The 21,792-nt window shown below is 42.5% G+C and overlaps 1 protein-coding gene across 2 annotated transcripts in view; it reads left to right on the forward strand.

Annotated features, from left to right (window-relative positions):
• Nucleotides 1-21,792, forward strand: part of trit1 (tRNA isopentenyltransferase 1) — a 40,166-nt gene that overhangs the window by 12,989 nt on the left and 5,385 nt on the right. Inside the window, exons 2-8 of one of the 2 annotated variants that reach the window (XM_079655016.1) lie at nucleotides 3,008-3,148; nucleotides 5,092-5,190; nucleotides 7,292-7,449; nucleotides 8,453-8,595; nucleotides 9,072-9,183; nucleotides 17,760-17,872; nucleotides 18,002-18,079. In XM_079655016.1, the coding sequence (XP_079511142.1) occupies nucleotides 3,008-3,148; nucleotides 5,092-5,190; nucleotides 7,292-7,449; nucleotides 8,453-8,595; nucleotides 9,072-9,183; nucleotides 17,760-17,872; nucleotides 18,002-18,079 (844 nt within the window). The remainder of the gene's footprint in view (nucleotides 1-3,007; nucleotides 3,149-5,091; nucleotides 5,191-7,291; nucleotides 7,450-8,452; nucleotides 8,596-9,071; nucleotides 9,184-17,759; nucleotides 17,873-18,001; nucleotides 18,080-21,792) is intronic. The other variant, XM_079655017.1, reaches the window with a different exon arrangement.

The raw sequence follows: 21,792 nt of genomic DNA on the forward strand, positions 1-21,792 counted from the left end.
TATCATGGCTAATCCATCGACAATACCCAATTACATCGATGGGTTTTTCATGCATTTCGACTTGCATATGTTGCAGCACATTGAATGCACTTATTACATTACATTGCATTTAGCTGACGCTTTTATCCAAAGCGACTTACAATAAGTGCATTCGGCCAGGAAGATACAAACTTGAAAAAAACAGAATCATATAAGTACATCAGAGGCCTGTACTACGAAGTTGGTTCAACCTAACCTGGATATGTTTGAGTTAGCCGGTTGGCCTAATCCAAAACATACGCACTCTCGCTAAACTGTACTACGACGCGGGTTATCAAGTGGATCGCTCAAGCCAGCCGTGTCCTATCTAGTTAGGTGCGCGTTCACATGAAAGGGGTGGTATCTGGAGCATTCGACCAATCACAAACATGGAGAAGCGTACTGACAGCGCAGCGTCATACTTCCTGAATGAAAGGTCAACTTTAAAGTTGAACTTCTTCATATTTGACTAATATTAAACATCCATGACTTAAACACTTTTTCCAGGATCAAAGCCACATAGCTGCACCTGCAAGGTGAATACAGCTGGTGAAAGAAAAAGTGTTTGAATGCGTACATTAACAGGTTTATGATATCACTGCCCCGTCTAAGACACGAGTGAATCTGACTTTAATTATATTTGTCGCGAGTGTTTCGTCAACTTAATGTGTTGCTTAAAATAATACTTTTGCATACAGTATGTGACACTGTGAGTGTTGCACGGCCAGATACGGCTCAGCTGACTCAGATAAGGAGATATATGATACATTATGATGTGATATGCCGCGGACTGTACTTAATGTTACTCTGATCCGGTTACTTATGTTGTGGCAGATATTTAAGTAAGCTTTCTTAACGCTAATGTTATAATAGTCAGATTGCTCTGAAGATGGGAGGTGATATTATTAATGTTCACGTTCACACAGTCGGTGATTTTTGCCGACCGTCTTTCCTGCAACGGCAGCTTTTCTGTATTTCCTTTCTCTTGTAATATGACTTGATCGCTTTAAACTCCGCACACTGAGCTCTGATTGGTCAGCAGGCAGTGCTTTCACTGAGTTGATCTCTTAACCCTCGATTCCACCGGGTCCGTCTGCGACGCGTTACGGCTGCGCCGCGGTTTTCGTCTGGCCTCCTCCGGCGTCATACCCTACCGGGCGCGTTTCAGAAGCGGAGCATCTTGCCCGCAGTTTTTGTTGATTTGGGCCTATTTCCTGGACTAGACTACGGAGGGATAGGGTCTGCAAAATTAGTTTGTGTGTATATGTATATATATATATATGTGTATGTATATATATGTATGTGTATATGTATGTATGTGTATATGTATGTATATGTATGTATGTGTATATGTATGTATGTGTATATGTATGTATGTGTATATATATATGTATATGTATATGTATGTATGTATATGTATGTATATATGTGTATATGTATGTATATGTATGTATATATATGTATGTATGTATATATGTGTATATATATATATATATGTATGTATGTATATATGTATATATATATGCTCTGAACGTTCCACTTCCTGCCTGCCCGACATTACCTTACGGCTGCGTCGCGTCGAAAAATAGACTTCAATCCTATTTCGAGCGGAGCTCAGCGGCGAGACGCTTCTGGGACGCTTCTGAGCCGTAACGCGGCGCGTCTGGTGGAATAGCACCCATTGACTAGAGTGGCCGCGATCCTCGCGGATGCCGCGGCACAGCCGTAACGCGACACAGACGGACCCGGTGGAAACTAGGGGTTAGCCTGCAACCTAACCTGGTCCCGACCAGGTTAACCGCTCAGCATAAGTTACCATGGAGATCTAGCCTGTTAAAAAGAGAACCAGCTTCGTAGGACCGGAAACCCCGAGTTTTCCCTGAAGTTAGCCGGCTAAGCGAAAATCCTGCTTCATAGTATACCCCCCAGGTGTCATAGAGCCAAAACATTTCAAGTGCTACTCAACTGGCTTTAGATAAGCCAGTCCTTTATTAGTATATAAGTGCTTTGTTAGCAATTCTATCGCTCGAAGTGGAGTCGAAAGAGATGAGTTTTCAGTCTGCGCCGGAAGATGTGCAAGCTATCTGCTGTCCTGATGTCAATGGGGAGCTCATTCCACCACTTATTTCATGTTTTAAAGCCACCTGAGATAAAAATGTGATATTTATCCAGACATTACTCTTAGAGTGCAGATCAAGTCAGAAAGTGTATATAATCTCCTAAAAGACCCTTCCAGAGTTTGATTTTCCGAATGATCAAGGATATTGAACAAAGGGAAACTCAACTTTGAAGATTTAAGGACTGAAAAAAGTCCTTCCCAGTTTTCCCGAAATCCTTTTTAAACTCTCTTCACCCTGTTCGTTTGAGAATGAAAATCATAACAGACTACTGTATATCACACCCAGCTGTCAAATTCCATGAGGGAGGCCCCTTCGCTGGGTGAGGGGGATACAAATGGACAGAGGCGGTGTGTACCATAGTTTGAAGGAATGGTGAGAGCCTTTTCACACAGACGACATCCAGAGCTCCTTGTTATTCACTTCATAACTCTGACAATGATTAATATACACACACTCGGACACACCCTAGCACTAAAACCGACTTCAATGTTCTGCTCGATTTGTTTAATTGACATCTTTTCCAGGAATTTATGCTTTTAAGGACAAAGAGCTTCCATTAACCTTCTGTTCTTATGGTGCATTCATTGGGACTTCTTTTGTAGTTTTATCCATTTGTTCTTGGCGAATAAAATGGAAAAAAATCAAAAGTATGTAGCACTAACAAAGTTATTTTAGGCTCATGTACTATCAGTATTCTTGCTTTTCTGAATTTGTATCCTCATGGTTTATTGCTCCTATCGTAATTCACTTTGTACAAAAGAGTCTGCTAAAATAAATTTAATTGAATGCTCTCATTATTGCAATCATACCCGCCTATCGAGTTTTTTTTACGTTGATTCTGATCACCTTTTTCTGCTTGTTTCCTCCAGGTGTACCAGGGCCTGGACATCATCACCAATAAGGTGACGGCTGAGGAGCGCGCTCAGTGCAAACATCACATGATCAGCTTCGTGGACCCGTTGGTCAGCGGCTACACGGTGTTGGACTTCAGGAACAAAGCCCTGGCTCTAATATCCTTTTCCTAGAAACGTGCGCAAGAAGAGCAGCAATGTTATCCTTAACACCTCTCTGCATGCTGGCAGCACCCCCGTCACATCTACCCTCCCAGTCTATCACACGGTAACTGCAGGAACAAGGAATGCAGTCAATTTGACTTTTAGTAATTGGTCTGGAGGTGTGTGTGAATATGTGTGAGGAAGAAGATCTGCCATGTCCTCGTTTTGTCGACATGTCTTGTTGCAGATGTTTTACTGAAAATGAGAAGAGAGAGATCACTAGAGATGATATTGGTAGAGAAGTGTGTGCGCCTACCCACACTCAGGGCAGTCACACCCTACTGCAGACACTGGCCGTCACAAAGATGTGGAGACAGGAGGTGATAACTTGAGGCGGTATTAATAGATCAGGAAGGCATGCACACACACACACGCACACGCACACGCACACACACACTCTTCTCGCACACTCACCAGTGCAGCGAGGGGCTCCAGGAATAGGCTCAGTGCGGCGAGAGCTCACCGGTGGGAAGAGGGAGAAATGGAAAGAGATGAATACAGATTAGTAGGGATAGCCGCGATGTGGAGGATTTTAAACTCTTGAGCAGGAAACCGAGAGGATGGGGGATGGGGGGGGCGACAAGCTTGAGAAGTTCAGAGACGCAGGACCTAATGACGCATCATCAGCTATCAATCCTTCACTCCACATGCCATTCACATTAACTCCATCCGTATAACCCCCCCTCTCCTTTACTGCTCTCAATCTTCCAGCCTTCTTTTCTGTTTTCCCTCGCTCGAAATCTCAGTCAGCGAACATCCTCTCTCCTTGCCTCTACAAACACTGATGCAGACCTCTCTCTCTCTTGTGTGTGTGTGTGTGTGTGTGTGTGTGTGTGTGTGTGTGTGTGTGTGTGTGTGTGTGTGTGTGTGTGTGTGTGTGTGTGTGTGTGTGTGTGTGTGTGTGTGTGTGTGTGTGTGTGTGTGTGTGTGTGTGTGTGTGTGTGTGTGTGTGTGTGTGTGTGTGTGTGTGTGTGTGTGTGTGTGTGTGTGTGTGTGTGTGTGTGTGTGTGTGTGTGTGTCGTTATCTTGTTTGTGTGGTTATTTGATTATCCCAGAGAAGGTGGGCGAGGGAAGGGAAAAGAGAAAGTGCAAGATGAGAGCAGATGCGACAGAAAAGGGGAGAGTAAGGGAAATAAGGTGTGGCAGGCAGGTCGTAGGCTTCAATGGCTGTTTAAATTCCAATATTGATATTTTCGTGTTGATTTAGGAGCTAACACAAACTAACGGCTGATATTGAGTTTGTGATAAAGACACAGTATTGACTGTGTTGCCATAGCTAAGGATTCTTTACATTATTAATTAGCATTTGTTCAATTGAAGTTTCAAAGAATTGTGAAAAATGGGCATTAAAACTTTCCAGTTGACATTTTTAAATAGTGTGCATTAAAGGGGCCCTATTATGCTCATTTTCAGGTTTTTTTTTTTTTACTGTGACATGTCTCCATGCTTTAATGTTCAAACAAATCTTTATTTTTTCTCATACTGCCTGTGCTGCAGCACCTCTTTTCCCCCTCTGTCTGAAACCAGAGCCCAGTCTGCTCTGAATGGTTGACTGGCCAGCTCTGTTGTGATTGGTCAACCGCTACGAGCTGTCCCGCCCATTAACCTATCATGTATAATGGGATAGAAGCTCGTGGGAGAGAAACTCCCTCTGGACGGAACTTTGGGATGTTAGCCTTTGCAGACCATTTACATGCATCTGATATAACACACTACTGGAAAGGGAAAAACCCAGAAGCATAATAGGGCCCCTTTAAGGTTCTTAGCTAAATTCCCTGTACACTGATATGCATGCCCTTTAATTGAGGTGCATTTATGTAACAACTATGAATATCAGCAACACTCTGTTCTTGTACAGTATATACAATGTTCACAGTTTCTCCTTAACAGCCTTCAACATAGAGGACATGCACAGCAGGGACACACTGCCAGTCGTTGTAGGAGGAACAAACTACTACATTGAGTCTCTGCTGTGGAAAGTCCTGGTGGATACAGGGGTGAGTGCAACTCAAACACACCGCCCATCCTCCTCTATGCCTCTCTACACTATTTATCGCAATGCTGAATGAATTTCTTATTTATCTTCAACTTTTCATTACGTGAAAATAAGTCTGCGTTTAGTGATAATAAAGTGTGACCTTGATTTATTTGTCAGTTGCCAAGATGTGATTTTTAAGAGCTGTTTCTTCATGCTGCTCTTACATTGCAATTTATCGAGGATGATTATTGCTTAGCTTCTTAAATAGTATTTTGTGTCTCTGATCGAGCTCATTTTAGCGTTTTTCCCTCCAAGCCCCATTCCTGGAAAAGCCCAGGCTGATCAGATTGGCTTCCAAGAATAAAATATAGCGCATCATTGCAAAAGTTGAAGAAGCCCTTAGTGGACATACACAAATCTAAATGGTTTGTTGAATGTCATTTTTTTTTCTAATCTAGAGATAACACAAAAAATGACTTGGTTGTATTATGAATGGGCACAGTACTGAAAAAGACAGTTTTTCATGACATGTCACTTTAGAAGATCTGGAAGTAGGAGTTTAAGAGCAGCTTTTAAAGAGCATCTTGCAGGTTTTTTTTCTTCTACATTTATACTTAAACTTGCTTGAAAATTACAATTAAAAAGTGAATGTAGGATTTGATATGTTTTACGAGACATAAGGGCAGGAATTCAGAGGGAAAGGAGCAATTTTGAGCTCTGCTACTAAAAACGGCTTTTTTTAAAGTTCATACGTCAAACGCGTCATATTACATCACGCAGGGGAAACATCTCCGCTCTCTGACCGCGGGTATAGTTAGTAGTTGCGTTGAGTTGAGCGGTTGTGTTTTAGTGAGCTGGTATTTTTCGGTAGTTTTCCATTGTATTTCACCATTTGTAATCATGGCGCAGTATTGTGTTTGTGCAGGTTGCACAAATACCAGCCTGTCAGGACATCGAGTCCACAGTAAAAAGGACCGGAGCTAGCGTTCGTTCCTGGGTGCATTGTGCATCCACCTCCCTGCAGCACGTACTCTCCACAGCTTTATCAGGAAAACGTATTACTTCTCTCTCCCCCCCCTTCGCTGCTCTCTCTCTCCCCCCTTCGCTGCTCTCTCTCCCCTCCGGTACACTGCACCGTAAGACGTAGTGTGGAGTTGCATTAGGTAACGCTGTGGTGGCTGTACTGCTCCAGCCGTCTCCTTTGTGTTTGTTTGTTTCCCCCTGTCTGTGTTGTTTGTGTGTGCGTGGCGGCTGTCACTCCTGGCTCCCGGCTCAACCTCCAATCACCTGCTGCAATCAGCTGTGCAACCTCCCCGACTACACACCTGCTTTCCATCAAGCCATTTACAACGGCATATCAACGGAGGCTCCACAACCTTTCTCCGCCAGATCGTCAAGTATCAGCCGTATCTCGCGTCTCCCCTCCGGTCAGCACCGTAGTGTGGAGTTGCATTAGGTAATGCGAGATACGGCTGATACTTGCGCATTAGTTTCTGTTATGGATCAGTATCAACAGTCCTGCCAGTAACGTTACTATATTATCAATGCTACTTTAGTTATAGCCTGATATATGATAGCTAACTTCAAAATGTTGTGATGTGACGTTAGCTAACATTCTGTAGCTAACGCCGGTCCCTCACCAAGATAGCTGCCCAGTTCTCCACTGGTTCTCCTCACACCACAGCTCAATTTCTCTCCGATGGCTGTGATTTCTTCTAATCCTTGGCTGCTCCTGGTCTCTTGGACGCCTAGCAGGCTCATAATTATAAGGTTGTGGTTCGTCATATGCATTCGAATATTCATGTTCAACTTCTTCTGTGTCGAAACTAGCATTGGGATCCATGTTTATTAATACGTTACACCGGCCGCTCTCCCCCTTGTTTCCCCCATGTTACGTCACACGCGGGAGGTCACGTGCCGAGGCTTTTTTATGCAGAAGTGAACATTTCTTACAAAAACGACGCCAGATGTCACTGTAGTGTATATTTCTGTATATTTTTTTTTAAATCTAGTGTATTCATCATTTTCCTACACATTTATTCACTGGTGTCTTTAACCTGGAAGTTGCTCTTTAAAGGCAGATTTGGTTTTTAAAGCGCTAAATGAAATGTGTCTCACAGCAGGAGACCAGGGCGCCTGTGGATGGAGGAGATGGGGCTCTGGACAGGAAGCTAGAGCTGGAGAAACTGGGAGTAGGAGAGTTACACAAACGACTGGCGGAGGTTGACCCCAAAATGGCAGCCATGCTGCACCCCAATGACAAACGCAAGATATCCAGGTGATACAGCTGGTAATTAAAAATAAGGGCCTGGAAATGTCTCGGTTCCTTTAAATAAAAACTGCAGAAACGGCTTCATGTGTTTGACCTGGCAGCTGTACTTTACTGGCGCTGTTACTGCAGCATTTTGATAAAAAATAGAATAGAGAAATGCTATTCCCACCTTTTGGGTAATGTAGCGTTCGTGGGTGTTCCGAATATTGTTGAGTTTCCTCATGTTTTGTACAAGGTCCTTAAGGGCTCTCGCTCTGTCCCAGGCTGACAGCCACAATACATGGACTCCACGCAGTGTCGGTTGACAGCACGAGCATCTGCACACACACACACACACACACACACACACACACACACACACACACACACACACACACACACACACACACACACACACACACACACACACACACACACACACACACACACACACACACACACACACACACACACACACACACACACACACACACACACACACACACACACACACACACACACACACACACACACACACACACACACACACGGCTTGATGAGTAGCAGTCAGTGCACTCTGGTCTTCCGTGTGAGCAGGTTAGGTAACCCTGTTCTTCTGGATGACAGGAGGCGACAGGAATAATCTTTTCTCCGTAACCTCAGAGCAGCGAGGAACGGCGGAAGGGGCTGCTTTGGATTTGAATCTCAGCATCTCGAAAATAGATTTAGTGGCTGAATGTTAACTGTGTGCGGAATAGACGGATGCTACTCTGCAGTGATGTATTTAGTTTCATCCCTTATCTTATATTTCTTCCCGCTTTGTGTCGTTTCAATTGGTGTTGGGGTGTGTTAATCCTTTTAAACACTCAAACTAGCCTCTTGATTTGAGCCTCAAAAGGGGGGGGGGTTCACTCAGATCATTTACATCAAATAACAAACAGGAAGTAGCTTTGCTTGTTTCAACACAGTGCGAGACTTGACTAAGTGATGTATTTAACCACATCTCTGACGCTATGTGTTTTATCAACAGGAGTCTTCAGATCCACGAGATGACAGGCGTCTCTCATACCCGCTGGCTGCAGGAGCAGAGGGGGCAGGAGGGGGGCGATGGGCTCGGGGGGCCGCTGAGATACTCAGACCCCTGCATCTTCTGGCTGCACGCTGACATGGAAGGTGAGGATTCCATTGGATTTCAATTCACTGTTTTTGCTGGAGCTGCAAGATTTGGAAAAATAAGTAATGCGATTATTTTTGACTGATCTTGCCATTGCGATATGATTCATGGTATTGGAGGGGTTTATCATTTTTTTTATTATTGTCTCATTATCATTATGGTTTGATTATTTTAAGGGGATCTGTACCAAACAAATATGTTTTTTTAAGGATATAGAATTAAATGTGTTGGCTGGGAAATATTTGCAGCCTCGCAATTTTTTTATTTTTAACGCATAAATACCCAAATATTCTGCTTCCTGCAATTAGAATATTTGCGATTTGATATAATTAAGATTAATTGTGCAGCTCTTGTTATTCAAACAACAACAATGGCAACATTGCTAAAGAGCTATAATAGTTTAGATAATGTTCTACATTGATCTGTCTTATTTAGCTGGTGCAATTGTTATATTTCTCCCTCTGTGTTCCTCCAGCTCTAGACAAGCGGCTGGATTCTCGTGTGGATGAGATGTTGTCTGCTGGACTCATAGATGAGCTCAGAGACTTCCATGTTCGCTTCAATCAGCAGAAAGTCCAGGATGACAGGTAACCAGTGTTGGGACTAACGCGTTACTGTAACGCCGTTATTTTTGGCAGTAACTAGTACTTTAACGCATTATTTTTCAAATTCAGTAACTAAGTTACTGTTACTACATGGTGCGTTACTCCGTTATTTTTTTTATATAGTCTCGGCTCCCAGACGTTGGTGAGCGGTGCGAACAGAGATGAGAACTGTACTTAAGTACAGTACTTGAGTAAATGTACTAAGATACTTCCTGTGTCACATGCGGAGACGCGCTGTGGGCGTGTTTGTGTGTTTACTAACAAGACTATCATGGCGGCTGCGGAGCTCAAGTCGAGTTTCTCCGCCTGGAGGTATTCTCACTATTTCACTTTTGTCGAGCACAAAGAAAATAACGTTTTAGTTAAATGTAAGTTGTGTCTTGGCGGGTCAAAGATCCTATCTACTGCCCAAAACAGCAATTCAAATCTGTTGAAAACAACATGCTGGGACGAAGCTAGTAGCTAAGACCACAGACCCAGACTCATCCGACGCCACCCCACCTCCACCTAAGCAACAGCGGCTGGATTGTAACCGAGGGACTGCTAGCCAGGGAAAAGTTGATAAAGCCATTGCACGGTATGTTGTAGAACACATGCAGGCTGTTTCTACTATTTCTATTGCTATTTCTTGATCAACAGATTTGTATTATTCTCCAATGCAATAACAGTACTGCAATGAAGGCTATAAGGGCATTAATGGGAGCCTTTTTTAAAGTAACTAATGCGTTACTGTTCACAGTAAAAAGTACTTTTTGGTGTAAGTAATCAGTAAAGTAACTGAGTTACTTTTGAAATGAAGTAACTAGTAATGGTAACTAGTTACTGGTTTTCAGTAACTAGCACAACACTGCAGGTAACTGATCTGCAGCAGAACATGTCTACCATCCTGATGAAACACTATCAACCCGATGCTAAGTTGTTATTTTGATAGTGCTCTCAAATGTTGTCATTGCTTCAGATAGTTATTGTTTCCGATGCAGGGACATAACCTAAGGCAATTTGTTACATTACATCACGTGTTACTTGTTAGACGCTTTTATCCAAAGCCACTTACATCCTCAATACTGTGGACAATCCCCACAGGAGCAATTTGGGGTGAAGTGTCTCAGGGACACAACGACATGCTGACTGCAATGGGGTTTGAACCTGTGCTCCCTTGATCCGAACACCAACGCTCTATCCACTGCGCCACACGCCTCCGTGTTAGACTTTGTGCAGCGTCAAAAAACATACACATGTAAATAATACTCCCTACAAACAGACTGATGTGTAAAAAACAGTTCCCCTTTAACACCTATTCGTCAAAGAGGCCCTCTTGTGCTTCCTGTACAATGTTATTTAGGTTTTTGTGCATGTTAAAGGTCTGCAAAGGCTACAATCCAGCCAGCCAACCAATCAGAGCAGACAGGGCTCTGGTTTCAGACAGAGGGTTTAAAAGAGGCAGAATTAAAGCATGGAGACATGTCACAGTAGATGCACAGAATACATATATGAACCTTGAAATTAGCAGATCAGGGTCCCTTTAATGTTGCTCTTCCTCCTTTCCCAAAGCCAACATGTGCGTCATACAGTATTGCTTGTGTTTCTGGCAAGCCTTCTCTAAAAGAAACTCTACAACCTTTTTAACGGCAACATCCGACTTTAAGTGACGGAGTGGGATCTGCAATCTGTTAAATGGGCCAAGAAGCTACGTCATACTTGGCTCTGGCTCCTGTCGCATCATCGTTATTGCGCATTAAAAAGGATCCAATGTCTGTAAAACCAGTCCAAGATCACATTCTCATCCTCCTATCCAAATGGGTGATCCAGACATTCAGGCTGCACACGTTCCTCCTCTCTTTCATGCAAGCAGGGCAGCGGAGTCAACTGGGTCCAGCAGTTATTTATTTCTGACAGGTCACTCCGTTCTGTGCGCTGTTGTTTCCCAAAGGCCTGCAGACCAATTTAGATCTGGCCCACACTGTTGCTAGTTTGGTTCAGATGGGACTGGCATTTCTCCAGGATGTCCAGTGATTATTAATAATTGCCGAGATAAGCCCCCTCAATAGGACATTAGCACTAACAGGGGAGTCTGGTGGACGCTGCTTATTACCTCAGGGCCTCGCACTGAATGGACATCCTGGTGGCCCTGGAACAAATTACTCACAGCACGATGTGGTCTGTTAGAGATGCTATTGGAAGATAATATTAATATGATTAGGATTGATTGTCTGATTTTCACACAATTACAACGTTGTCTCTAACATTTTCTACAGTAAACCTCATGACCAGGAGCACACTGCAGCTGCGTCACTCCTCCTGCTCTGTGTGGGGTGGATCATGGATTTAGGATGCTCCCCCGGGAAGATTTTTTTTAAATGTTGAAGTTAAAAGCATCAATCTGGTGCACTTTGAGAGCAACATTAAGAGATCTATGGATACATCTCTCAACACCCATATGAAACGGAACTGTAAGCAGATTTTATTTTTCTTTAAGGATATTTTACAAATCACTCCCCTTTCAAACTGTATTCTTGTTTATTAATAACAACTTTTTGTTAGTCATATAGTATTTTATACCTGTTTACTTTATTCTCTTATTTTTTTATAAAGATGTGCCTTTACCTCACTGGTTGGAGAAAAAGCTTCTTAAATTCGTTAGCATAGCTAGCTAACCAGATGCTAATAACAACAAAGTTATTGACTGTATGATCAGTATGACAGATGAACAGATCGCCACTGGGCTTACAACTAAAGACACAGCCACGCAGAAACTGCGGCATTTGTACGGCTCCTTATGGGTACTGCAATTTCTGGTGCTCTCCGGCAGCACTGTCAGTCGAGACATATACCACGTGATGACACGTTAGGCTTGTGTTGTGTCATTTTTGTCTTTTTTGCGTGTTTATAAATTACCTCGAGGGCCGTACCAAATGGTCTCACGGTCCGTATATGGCCCGGAGGCCGGAGGTTCCCCTTCCCTGCTACACACCAAATCAAAGCTTATGTCAAGCATTAAAGTGGGATTTGTTGAAAATCACTTTTTTTTTTTCAAAATAAAAAAGGGAATCTAGTTTACGCCTACCAATATTATTTATGTAGTTCTTATTTGATAAGTTACCATTTTTGTTTTGCCTGAACTTACTCACCGAGAATTGAGGAACACTATAAAACGTTTATTTGTACAGAATTAGCATGAAAAAAGGTCATCTTTGGTCTTAAATGTGCCTCTATGTGTTTACATTGAGCTGATATAACTAATGTTAAACACACTTTACTCAGTTTTCAAGCCACAATGCATTATTATTAGTGGACTCAAATCTGAAATCCTTTGTCCCATTGTGGGAAGTTTACAGCATTACAACAGCATCGGTACAGAGCAGCTAAAAGGCTAAAGTAAAAAAAGAAAAAAATCATACAAATTAATTAGAGGCAAGCACACATTAAATACAAATGATACTGCAGTAGATGTTTGAATCAGCCCCTCTTTGTACTGGATCTCTGGAATTATTTTGAAGAAAATTATGAAATAGATTGACACCCCTAACAACCAACAATACTTAAATAAAACCTTTCTATGTGCTCTTTGTGTCTTGAAAGATGTTTACACATGCAGGCAGGCTTCAGTATAGCTGATACAGCTATGATACACTGCTGAGCTGTGTGTGTGTGTGTGTGTGTGTGTGTGTGTGTGTGTGTGTGTGTGTGTGTGTGTGTGTGTGTGTGTGTGTGTGTGTGTGTGTGTGTGTGTGTGTGTGTGTGTGTGTGTGTGTGTGTGTGTGTGTGTGTGTGTGTGTGTGTGTGTGTGTGTGTGTGTGTGTGTGTGTGTGTGTGTGTGTGTGTGTGTGTGTGTGTGTGTGTGTGTGTGTGTGTGTGTGTGTGTGTGTGTGTGTGTGTGTGTGTGTGTGTGTGTGTGTGTGTGTGTGTGTGTGTGTGTGTGTGTGTGTGTGTGTGTGTGTGTGTGTGATGGGGTGTGGCTGCGGGGAGTTGATGCATTGGTGGACCGATGCCCAGGAAGCTGCCAATTCCCGTCCCTCCTCTCCATCATCAACCCATCCCACCTCCTGCACCAGCCTCCTCTTCCTCCTCCCCCCTTTCTCCCTCCATCTCTGTCACTATTGCCCTCTCAGCAATTTGATCACCCCAGCACTTTACTCCCCCCTCTGTCTGTGTCTCCTTTGCCCTCATGTCTCCCTCTCTGGCTGGCTGCTGTGGCCAGACATCAAGGTCAAACCTCTCCCTCCCTTCCTACGTCTCTCTTTTTCTCCCCCCATTCACTCTACGTTTCCTGTGCTCTGTGGCTATTCTCACATTTCTGTCTCTACCCGTCTAGCCACATTTATTTTTGGTTATTTCCTCCTCTTGTTTCTGTTACAAGTTTAAGTTACAGACCCGGAATAGTCATTGTATTTTTTTATTATGTGGGTTTTTACAGGGTGTTAAAAGGCCAATTAAAGTGCTTTACAAAGAGAGAGAAATCAGCATCAAAGCGAATTAAAGGTCAAAATGCAAAAAATTACATAGAAGCAAGTCTGTAAATCAAAGTTAGTTAAAAGAAGAAAAAAAGACGTACGAGAACATTATAAGAACACAATGTATCCGTCTAAGGCCATATTAAAATCCTTACCTAGAATAATAAATAATAATCAAATGATTGTGTAATATATATAAAAGCAACCATTTATTCTCACGTCTTTTCCTGATTAGTGATTTCCATCCTTTTTCTTCAGTATCAAATCTAACTGCTATATAATGAGGACAGGGAGACAGAGACACTTGTTTTGGTTTGTCATCAATAACAGGGTTTGTTTTAGGGCTGTACCCGAATATCCAAATCGGATATTCTTTTTTTTTTTTTTTTTTAAATTGAATTTATTGAAATCTCCAATATCAACATAAGAGCTTGTGCCTCTTCCGGGCGTGCTAACACTGTCAACAGCGCTAACGGCCCGTCCACACAGCGGCGCGCGTTGAAGCTTGCCGGCGGGCGTGTCTGAAACTCGACCAACAACTAGTCACATGAATCTCCCGCCCCGGACACACAAGCAGCGGTTTGATTGGCTAGAGCTTGTACTGGCATATGATTCGATTGGCTGAAGCTTCCGTCGAAGCTTCAAAAGTTGAACATTGCTCAACTTTTGCAGCGAGCATCGCTCCCACAATGCAGTTTGGCGAAGCGTGACGTCACCCCATTCAAAGTGAACGGGCAGAAGCGTTGAAGCGGCAACACGCCGCCGTGTCACACACAGGCATGAAAGAAATCTTGAAAAATCTTGATGCTGGGCGTGTCTGAAGCTTGGCGATTTTTTGCGAGCAACGCGACCAACAACCAATCACATGAATCTCCCGGTTTGATTGGCTAGCGCTTGCACTGGCGGGATTTGCATAAACGGGATTTGATTGGCTGATGCCAGCTTCGCAAGCATTGGGAGCATCAAAAGTTGAACATTGCTTAGACCCTCCAGAAAAACGCGGGCAAAAATCTTTGATTTGCGGCCTAAATTCCTTGATTATGCGGGCTAAAATCCTTGATTATGCGATTAAACATGCAGGGTTTTTATGTGATTTTATGCGGTGAAATTGCGGGAAGTTGCGAAATACGTGGAAAGTTGCGAAATATGCTAAATATCCGAAAGAAAAAAAAAAAAAAATTAAAATATTGGGCTGTCTTATTTATTCTCTCTCAAACACAACCTGCCACTAACGTTAAACCCCTTTACTATTCAATTAAACCCATTCAATGTTTATTTATTGTAAAAGCAATTGGGCTATTTTAATCACACACACACACACACACACACACACACACACACACACACACACACACACACACACACACACACACACACACACACACACACACACACTTCTCCGCCTCATTCTGTTATCATTTACTCGTTCGTTATCTGACCAGCTTCAATCTTGTAGGCTACTCACTTCGTTTCTTGTAGCCCTCGAAAGGGTTTTGGAGGTTGATGCCTCGGTGAATGTGAGTTGTTTGGCTTTCTTTTCCGCAGCAGCAGAAAGCATTTTCGAATGTTTGAATGAATCAAAGTGGGTCGTCACGTCGATTTTCTCTTATGCTCCAACACACAGTTGCACGGGGTGCAGAATAGTTTCCCCCCACTTTTTGCCCGGTCTTTAGTAGAAATGTTCGTCGGTAAATGAGATGGATTAGATTTTTTCATCTTGGTGTTTTCTCTATCGTGTGAGCTCCACACGTTCACTCTATACAGTGTTGTTTACATTCTGTGATGCGCGAGCTGATGACGTCACGTCAAGACGAGTGCTTCTCAACTTTGTGTGGAAAAATGCGGGGATTATGCGGCCTTTTAAAAATCTGCGCCATTTTGCTGATTATGCGGTAAATTCTGCGATCGCAGAATCGCGTTTTTCTGGAGGGTCTAATTGCTCAACTTTTGATGCTCTCGATGCTTGCAAAGCCATGCTCCGCTCCCCACAATGCAGTTCGGCGAAGATTAAAAATCTTCTACGTCACCCCATTCAAGTTAATGGGCGAAGCTTTGAAAGATTTTTTTCATGCCTGTGTGTGGACGGGCCGTTACTCTCCTTCAGAGTAAAAGCATGTCCATACAAAATAGGAAGCCAAGCCAAATTAAGACATATATACAACTGCAACGAAAGTAACAAACACAATATCATTTTCAATTTCAAAGAACATAAATTGGGTTATTTAAATGAACAAATAACTATAAAACAACAATACTGTAGAATAACAAAATGAATGCCTTTGAATAAACCGAAATACACGTGTTGAAGCCGCGCGCCCGCCGAATATCCGAATATTCGCTGCTGATTAATACCGAATATCCGGAGCCCGAAAAATGGTATTCGGGATAGGCCTAGTTTGTTTACCAGTGTTTGTTTACCAGTTTTTGGTTACCAGTGTTTGTTGGGCACTGCATGATATTGATGATAGGATAATAAACCCTTTTTAAAAAAAAAAAAATTATGGATGTCATACGAGCCAAAGTTTGGTTCTGTTGTAAATGTGCTTGGAAAACTGCCTAGTTAATTCCTTAGATTTCAGATTTGAATGAAAATTAAAATATAATAAACAAAAATAAACTGTAAATGTAAACATATCAACAGTAGAAGCGAGATATATATATATATATATATATATATATATCAATGGAGTATCTAAAGAATATGCAATGCAGAATAATAAGAGGATTATATCAAATCTACCCCTTAAACAGAAACAAATGAATATAAGGTATTATATACATGTGCAAAGTAGTTGCAGTTTTTTTATTAAAGTAAAATGTAATCTAATAAATCCAAAGAGGCATTGTAAAGTGAACTGTTATACGTAGAACCTTTTCTGGTAGAGGTACACAGAAAAATGCCAAAAGGTCAGTGAACTCAACACGCACACCAACTGAGGAGCTATATCTACAATCTGAGACCGACAGTAATACTGGAATTACGGGGAAACGGAGTGACATTGATAGTCAATATTTTGGCTTTGCTGTCGTGGAGGTATCCTGTGGGCTTCCTCTCGACCTCATGTCACTCCGGTGAGGATACTCGGACCCCTGGGGATCCTCTGTCGGGCCATTCACTTCCCTTAATGTCATTCTGTCACGTTGTCCCCCAAAGGGCCCCACATCTGCTCAGACTGATATTCTTCAATCAGGGAGGGTAGGAGAGATAGTGAAGGAGAAGGAGAGAAGGTGAAATGAGTCACCACCCAGTGTCTAGAAATTTCAAGATGGACACGGAAACATTGTGCTCTTTTATTGATGGAGGAAGTTTTATTTTCTTCTCTTATCTTTTTCCTGTCCTCTCCTAATTTCTCATCTCTCCTTTAATGTCTTCTCATTTCTCTTCTTGTTTCCTCTTGTTTCTTTGCCTTTCCTATCCTTTACTTTTTTACTGTCCAATCTTCTCTTTCCTTCTTTCTAATCTCCTTTCCTATATCCTTTAATGTCTTCTCCTCTCCCCATATTTGGCTCCCCTCTTTTCACTCCTCTCCTCTCCCCTTTTCTCATCTCCTTTCTTGTCTTATCCTCTCCTCTCCTTGTTTACTGTCCTTTCCTACTGTCCTTTCCTCTCTTTCCCGCAAATAATCTCATGTCCTATTCTTTAATGTATTTTCCTCTCCTCCTTTTGTGTCTTCTCCTTTTCTCTCCACTCTTCATCCCCTTCTTCACTCCTCTTCTCATTTCCTCTTTCACTTTCTTATCCTCTCCTCTCCCTGTTTACTGTCCTTTCCTATCTTTTCTTTCCCTCAAATCTAATCTCCTTTCCTATTCTTTAATGTCTTCCCCTCTTCTCCTTTTTGTTTCGTTGTTGTGTCTCCTGTCTTTTCCTCCTTTTTCTTTCCTTTCCTTCTCCTGTCTTCTCCTCTCTTCTTTTTCTTTCCTTTCCTCAAATCTACTCTCGTTTCCTTTGCCTTCACGTCGTCTCCTCTCCTTTCCAAATGTTCTCTCCTTTTCACTATTTTCCTTTCCTTTCCTCAACTCTACTCCTTTCCTATTCCTTCGTGTCACCTTGTCTCCTCTTTTCACTTCTCTCCTCTCATCTTCTCACTTCTCCTCTCCTCTCTCCAGTCAGGACTATCAACGTGGGATTTTCCAGTCGATCGGTTTTAAGGAGTTTCATGAGTTCCTGACCGCTCCTGAAAGCAGCACCCAGCAGGAGAGAGACGCGCTTAAAGATAAAGGTCAGAAATAAAGTGATGAAAGTCCCAGAGATGGATTCAGATTCCCCGTTTGTGGACTGAAGAATCCATTTAAAGATTTAGCTCCTATCGCCCCTTCATCTCTAACGGCCTGCTTTCAACTCTTTCTAGGAATAGAAGCTTTGAAGATTGCCACGAGGCGTTACGCCCGCAAACAAAATAAATGGGTCCGTAACCGCTTCCTTAAACGTGAGTACCCTGTGTGTGTGTGTGTGTGTGTGTGTGTGTGTGTGTGTGTGTGTGTGTGTGTGTGTGTGTGTGTGTGTGTGTGTGTGTGTGTGTGTGTGTGTGTGTGTGTGTGTGTGTGTGTGTGTGTGTGTGTGTGTGTGTGTGTGTGTGTGTGTGTGTGTGTGTGTGTGTGTGTGTGTGTGTGTGTGTGTGTGTGTGTGTGTGTGTGTGTGTGTGTGTGTGTGTGTGTGTGTGTGTGTGTGTGTGTGTGTGTGTGTGTGTGTTCATCAGCACTCTCTTTAACAAGATCAGATACACTCCATTAGACACATAAGCCTCTCAGACAGTGTGTGTCTGGGTGAGATGCCACTTTTAAGACAATCATTGTAGGTTTTTTAGAAAAGAAAATAAGAACATCAGCACAGTTTTGTTGGAAATATAAAAAAGTGTTTATTTTTTATCAATCATCCACCTTTTTTTTTTTATAGGCTTTCATGGGGATATTCAAATATTCAACTTATTGTAGCTGCATTTTTCCTCTTTTTCACTTTCCAAAGGTTTCACTTTCTTTAAAAGAATGGTGTAACACTTTTAGGAAATGAGCTTTTTTCTCTTTCTTGCTGACGGTTAGATGCATAGATCGATGAAAACATGACCGTGTTTCCTCAGAATACAAAAGCACTATTCTGTCAACTTTAAATGTGGAAATCACCACATTCATGACTTCACTGGCACAACATTGGATTTGATTTGACTCAGCGTGTGTGAGCTGCCATGAAGTTAAACGGAGGATAATGTTTCCAAATCCATCCCCAGCATACACCTGCAGCTGTTTTAATGACTTGTTCCCAGCATTATGTCCCCTGTGGCACTGAATGCATATAAAGGAACTGTAATGGTTGGGTCTGGCGCTGCTGAATGGATACACGTTTCCAAAATCAACCCGTGTTTGGCAGGCGGTGATTTCCCACCCTGGTTGCAACCCCTGGAAGTCAGATGTGTTTTAAACGGCACATAAAGGATCAGTTTGTTTCCGTGTCCCAAACGGAAAGCTGGCCTCTGAGCCTCCGCCAGCCGCCCTGTAGTGACCCAGCCTCCTAATCCTGTTAGGCCCAAGTGGCTTAGGCTGCCGGGCCTACAGCTCAGTACCCCTCTTTCTGCCTACGTGTCCGCGCTGCATGCACCATATGTTCTTCATCACATGTGTTCCTGCGCTTTTACATATGCAGTAATCTGTCTGAACTCGTCTGCGCTTTTGCACACTCATGTGGATCTGTCTGTGTGTGTCGTAACTGCCCTTAAAGACCCTGCTTACACTTGATACAGAACAAACAGACAGTTCCTTGCGACTTCAGGCAGGCCTGGCTGTGCCGGTGGAAAATGAAATCAACATTTTTAAAGAGGCCCTATTTAGCTTTTTGGGGTTTCTTATTTCCTGTAGTGTGTCATATTCGTTTTGTACATTTAAATGTCTTCAAAGGCTAAAATCCCTACCTCTTCTTTCATCGGAAAACAAACACCCTAGATACACAATGATGGTGTTTTTCTTTCCTAAACTTGATGTATTTGACTTTGTATATTTCTCCTAAATTCACGAAAAAATGTTAGCTGTTGGAAAATGGCACATTTATGAATACTCTAGGGAAAATGCAGGTTTCACTCTGATGTTGATATACAGTACAGTCACAGTTCAAATACACACATGCAAAAACATGCTTCGATGGAGATGTGTAGTTTGAGTTAAGAGTTTCAAGAGTTATAGCTGAGAAAACACTGCACGTAGTTTTTGGGATAGGGATATTGTAATGAATTGGTTTTTAAACTCTATAAAGTTACGTTTACCATAACTTTATCGTGAACTTTTTATCTAGTTTATTTAATAAATGAACATGTACTCCTAACAGTTTTCCAAAAAGCTCTAAAAACACTCCAGTCTGACTCAAAGTAAACCTGGAAAGTTTCTGCTGGAAATCCATCTAGCTCCTGTAGCGGACTGCACGGCAGGGACCACAAAATGTTTCTGCTAAATGTTATTTTTTCCTGGAAAGCAGTAGGAAACTTGGCTCTTTTACCCCAAAAGATATAATGCTTGCTTGTCAATGTGCAGTTAAGGTCAGAGTAAAAACACACTTCTATTTCACAAAACGTTACATCCCAGTAGATGTGTAAAATGTTCAGTGCTGTAACTGCAAGAGATCTTGTTCTGTTCGGCTAAAGCTCTACAGATAGTAGTACATGTAAAAGGAAAAATAACTCGCCTCCGTTACCTTTTAACTCTTCAAAAAACAGAGACAAGTTTGAATGAATTTTAGCCAATAGGGGCCACATTTCACACCAGCTACATTTTATAAAAATCAAACAAACTCAAAACTAACACAGCAGTCTCATGTATCCAGTCGTATGCTCACTACTTCTCAAACACATGCATTTCATTCAAACCTTACTATTTATAACACTTATAGTTTTTTGCATCTGCGCAAGCATGACACTGTTAACGAGGAAGTGTTTTTAAATAGAAAGGTTACGTGACATACATGTGTTCGGAGAGTAGTGAGCATACATCTGTTTAAATGAGACTTGGATCATACTGCTCAAGTTGTGTGAGAGTTTATAAACAGATGTTTTGATATAGTTAAGCTGTTGTTAGACGCTGCCCACTTTAAAGGGGCCCTATTATGCTATTTGTGGATTTCCCTTTCCTGTAGTGTGTTATATACTGTAGGGTTTTGTGCATGCGAATGGTCTGCAAAGGCTAAACTCCCAAAGTTGTCTCCAGAGGGAATTTCTCTCCCCCTGAAACGCCTCCATTGGACTCCTTTGTTAACTTCAGTAACATAGTGACATCACCATCTTACACTGGCACTTCTATTGGCAAGCACTGTTCCTTTAATATGTATTTGAGATGTTGGTTGTTTTCAGTGTCACGCAGCTCTGTCCTTGTGCCCACACCTGTTGGGGATTGTCTCAGGGTTTTGGTCTCTAACCCCGCTTAACCCACCTTTCGGACTGCATCGTCTGCGTTCACCTCGCTTCCTCGCCGTGACTGCTGACCTATTTTCCTTTTCGTCTGAGCCCCCCCCACACACGCATACTCTCACACACACATACTCACACGGGTGCCGGGAGGCCTCAGCTGAGCAGGCTAATCTCCTGAAGCATTACAGAGCTGCCGGGAATTTGGCTCGACCACACAAACTCAGACATCGGGGTCAAAAGGGGATACTCGGGCCAAATCAAGCATACAGGGACTAGTGGGTCAAAGGGGAAGAATGAATTGGACATGACTTGATTTCAGACAGGAAAACACCAGCAAATTGCTCATAGAAGCTCGAAAATGACCCAAATGCTTCATGTGAATGTACTGCAGGCTTCCCTGCCTCGAAAGCACACCGTTTACCCTTTCTGTGAGGGAGCAGGTGGGCAATCGGTTTCTTGAATACTTTTCAGCAGGATACGTGGTTTGTGTTTGACTCGACTCTTGTTGCTGTGGGGATTTAAGCGCCAGGTCAGCCGGCGCAAATTAAATCAAGCTTCATTTGTCCTGCCTTTAAGTGCGTCTGTATGTGGGTGTACGCTTTATGTGTGATTGTGTGGGTATAGGGGAATTTTTAATTAGTGGATTTAATTAACCATAAAGCAAATGCTAATTTGAGGTTACATTAATTTTAATAAATGCCAGCAGTTGCCAGTGCCCTCTAACTTTTTTTATTTTTGTAATTCCCCAAAGACACACA

The sequence above is a fragment of the Notothenia rossii genome, assembly GCF_949606895.1.
Source record: "Notothenia rossii genome assembly, chromosome: 10".
NCBI lineage: Eukaryota > Metazoa > Chordata > Actinopteri > Perciformes > Nototheniidae > Notothenia > Notothenia rossii.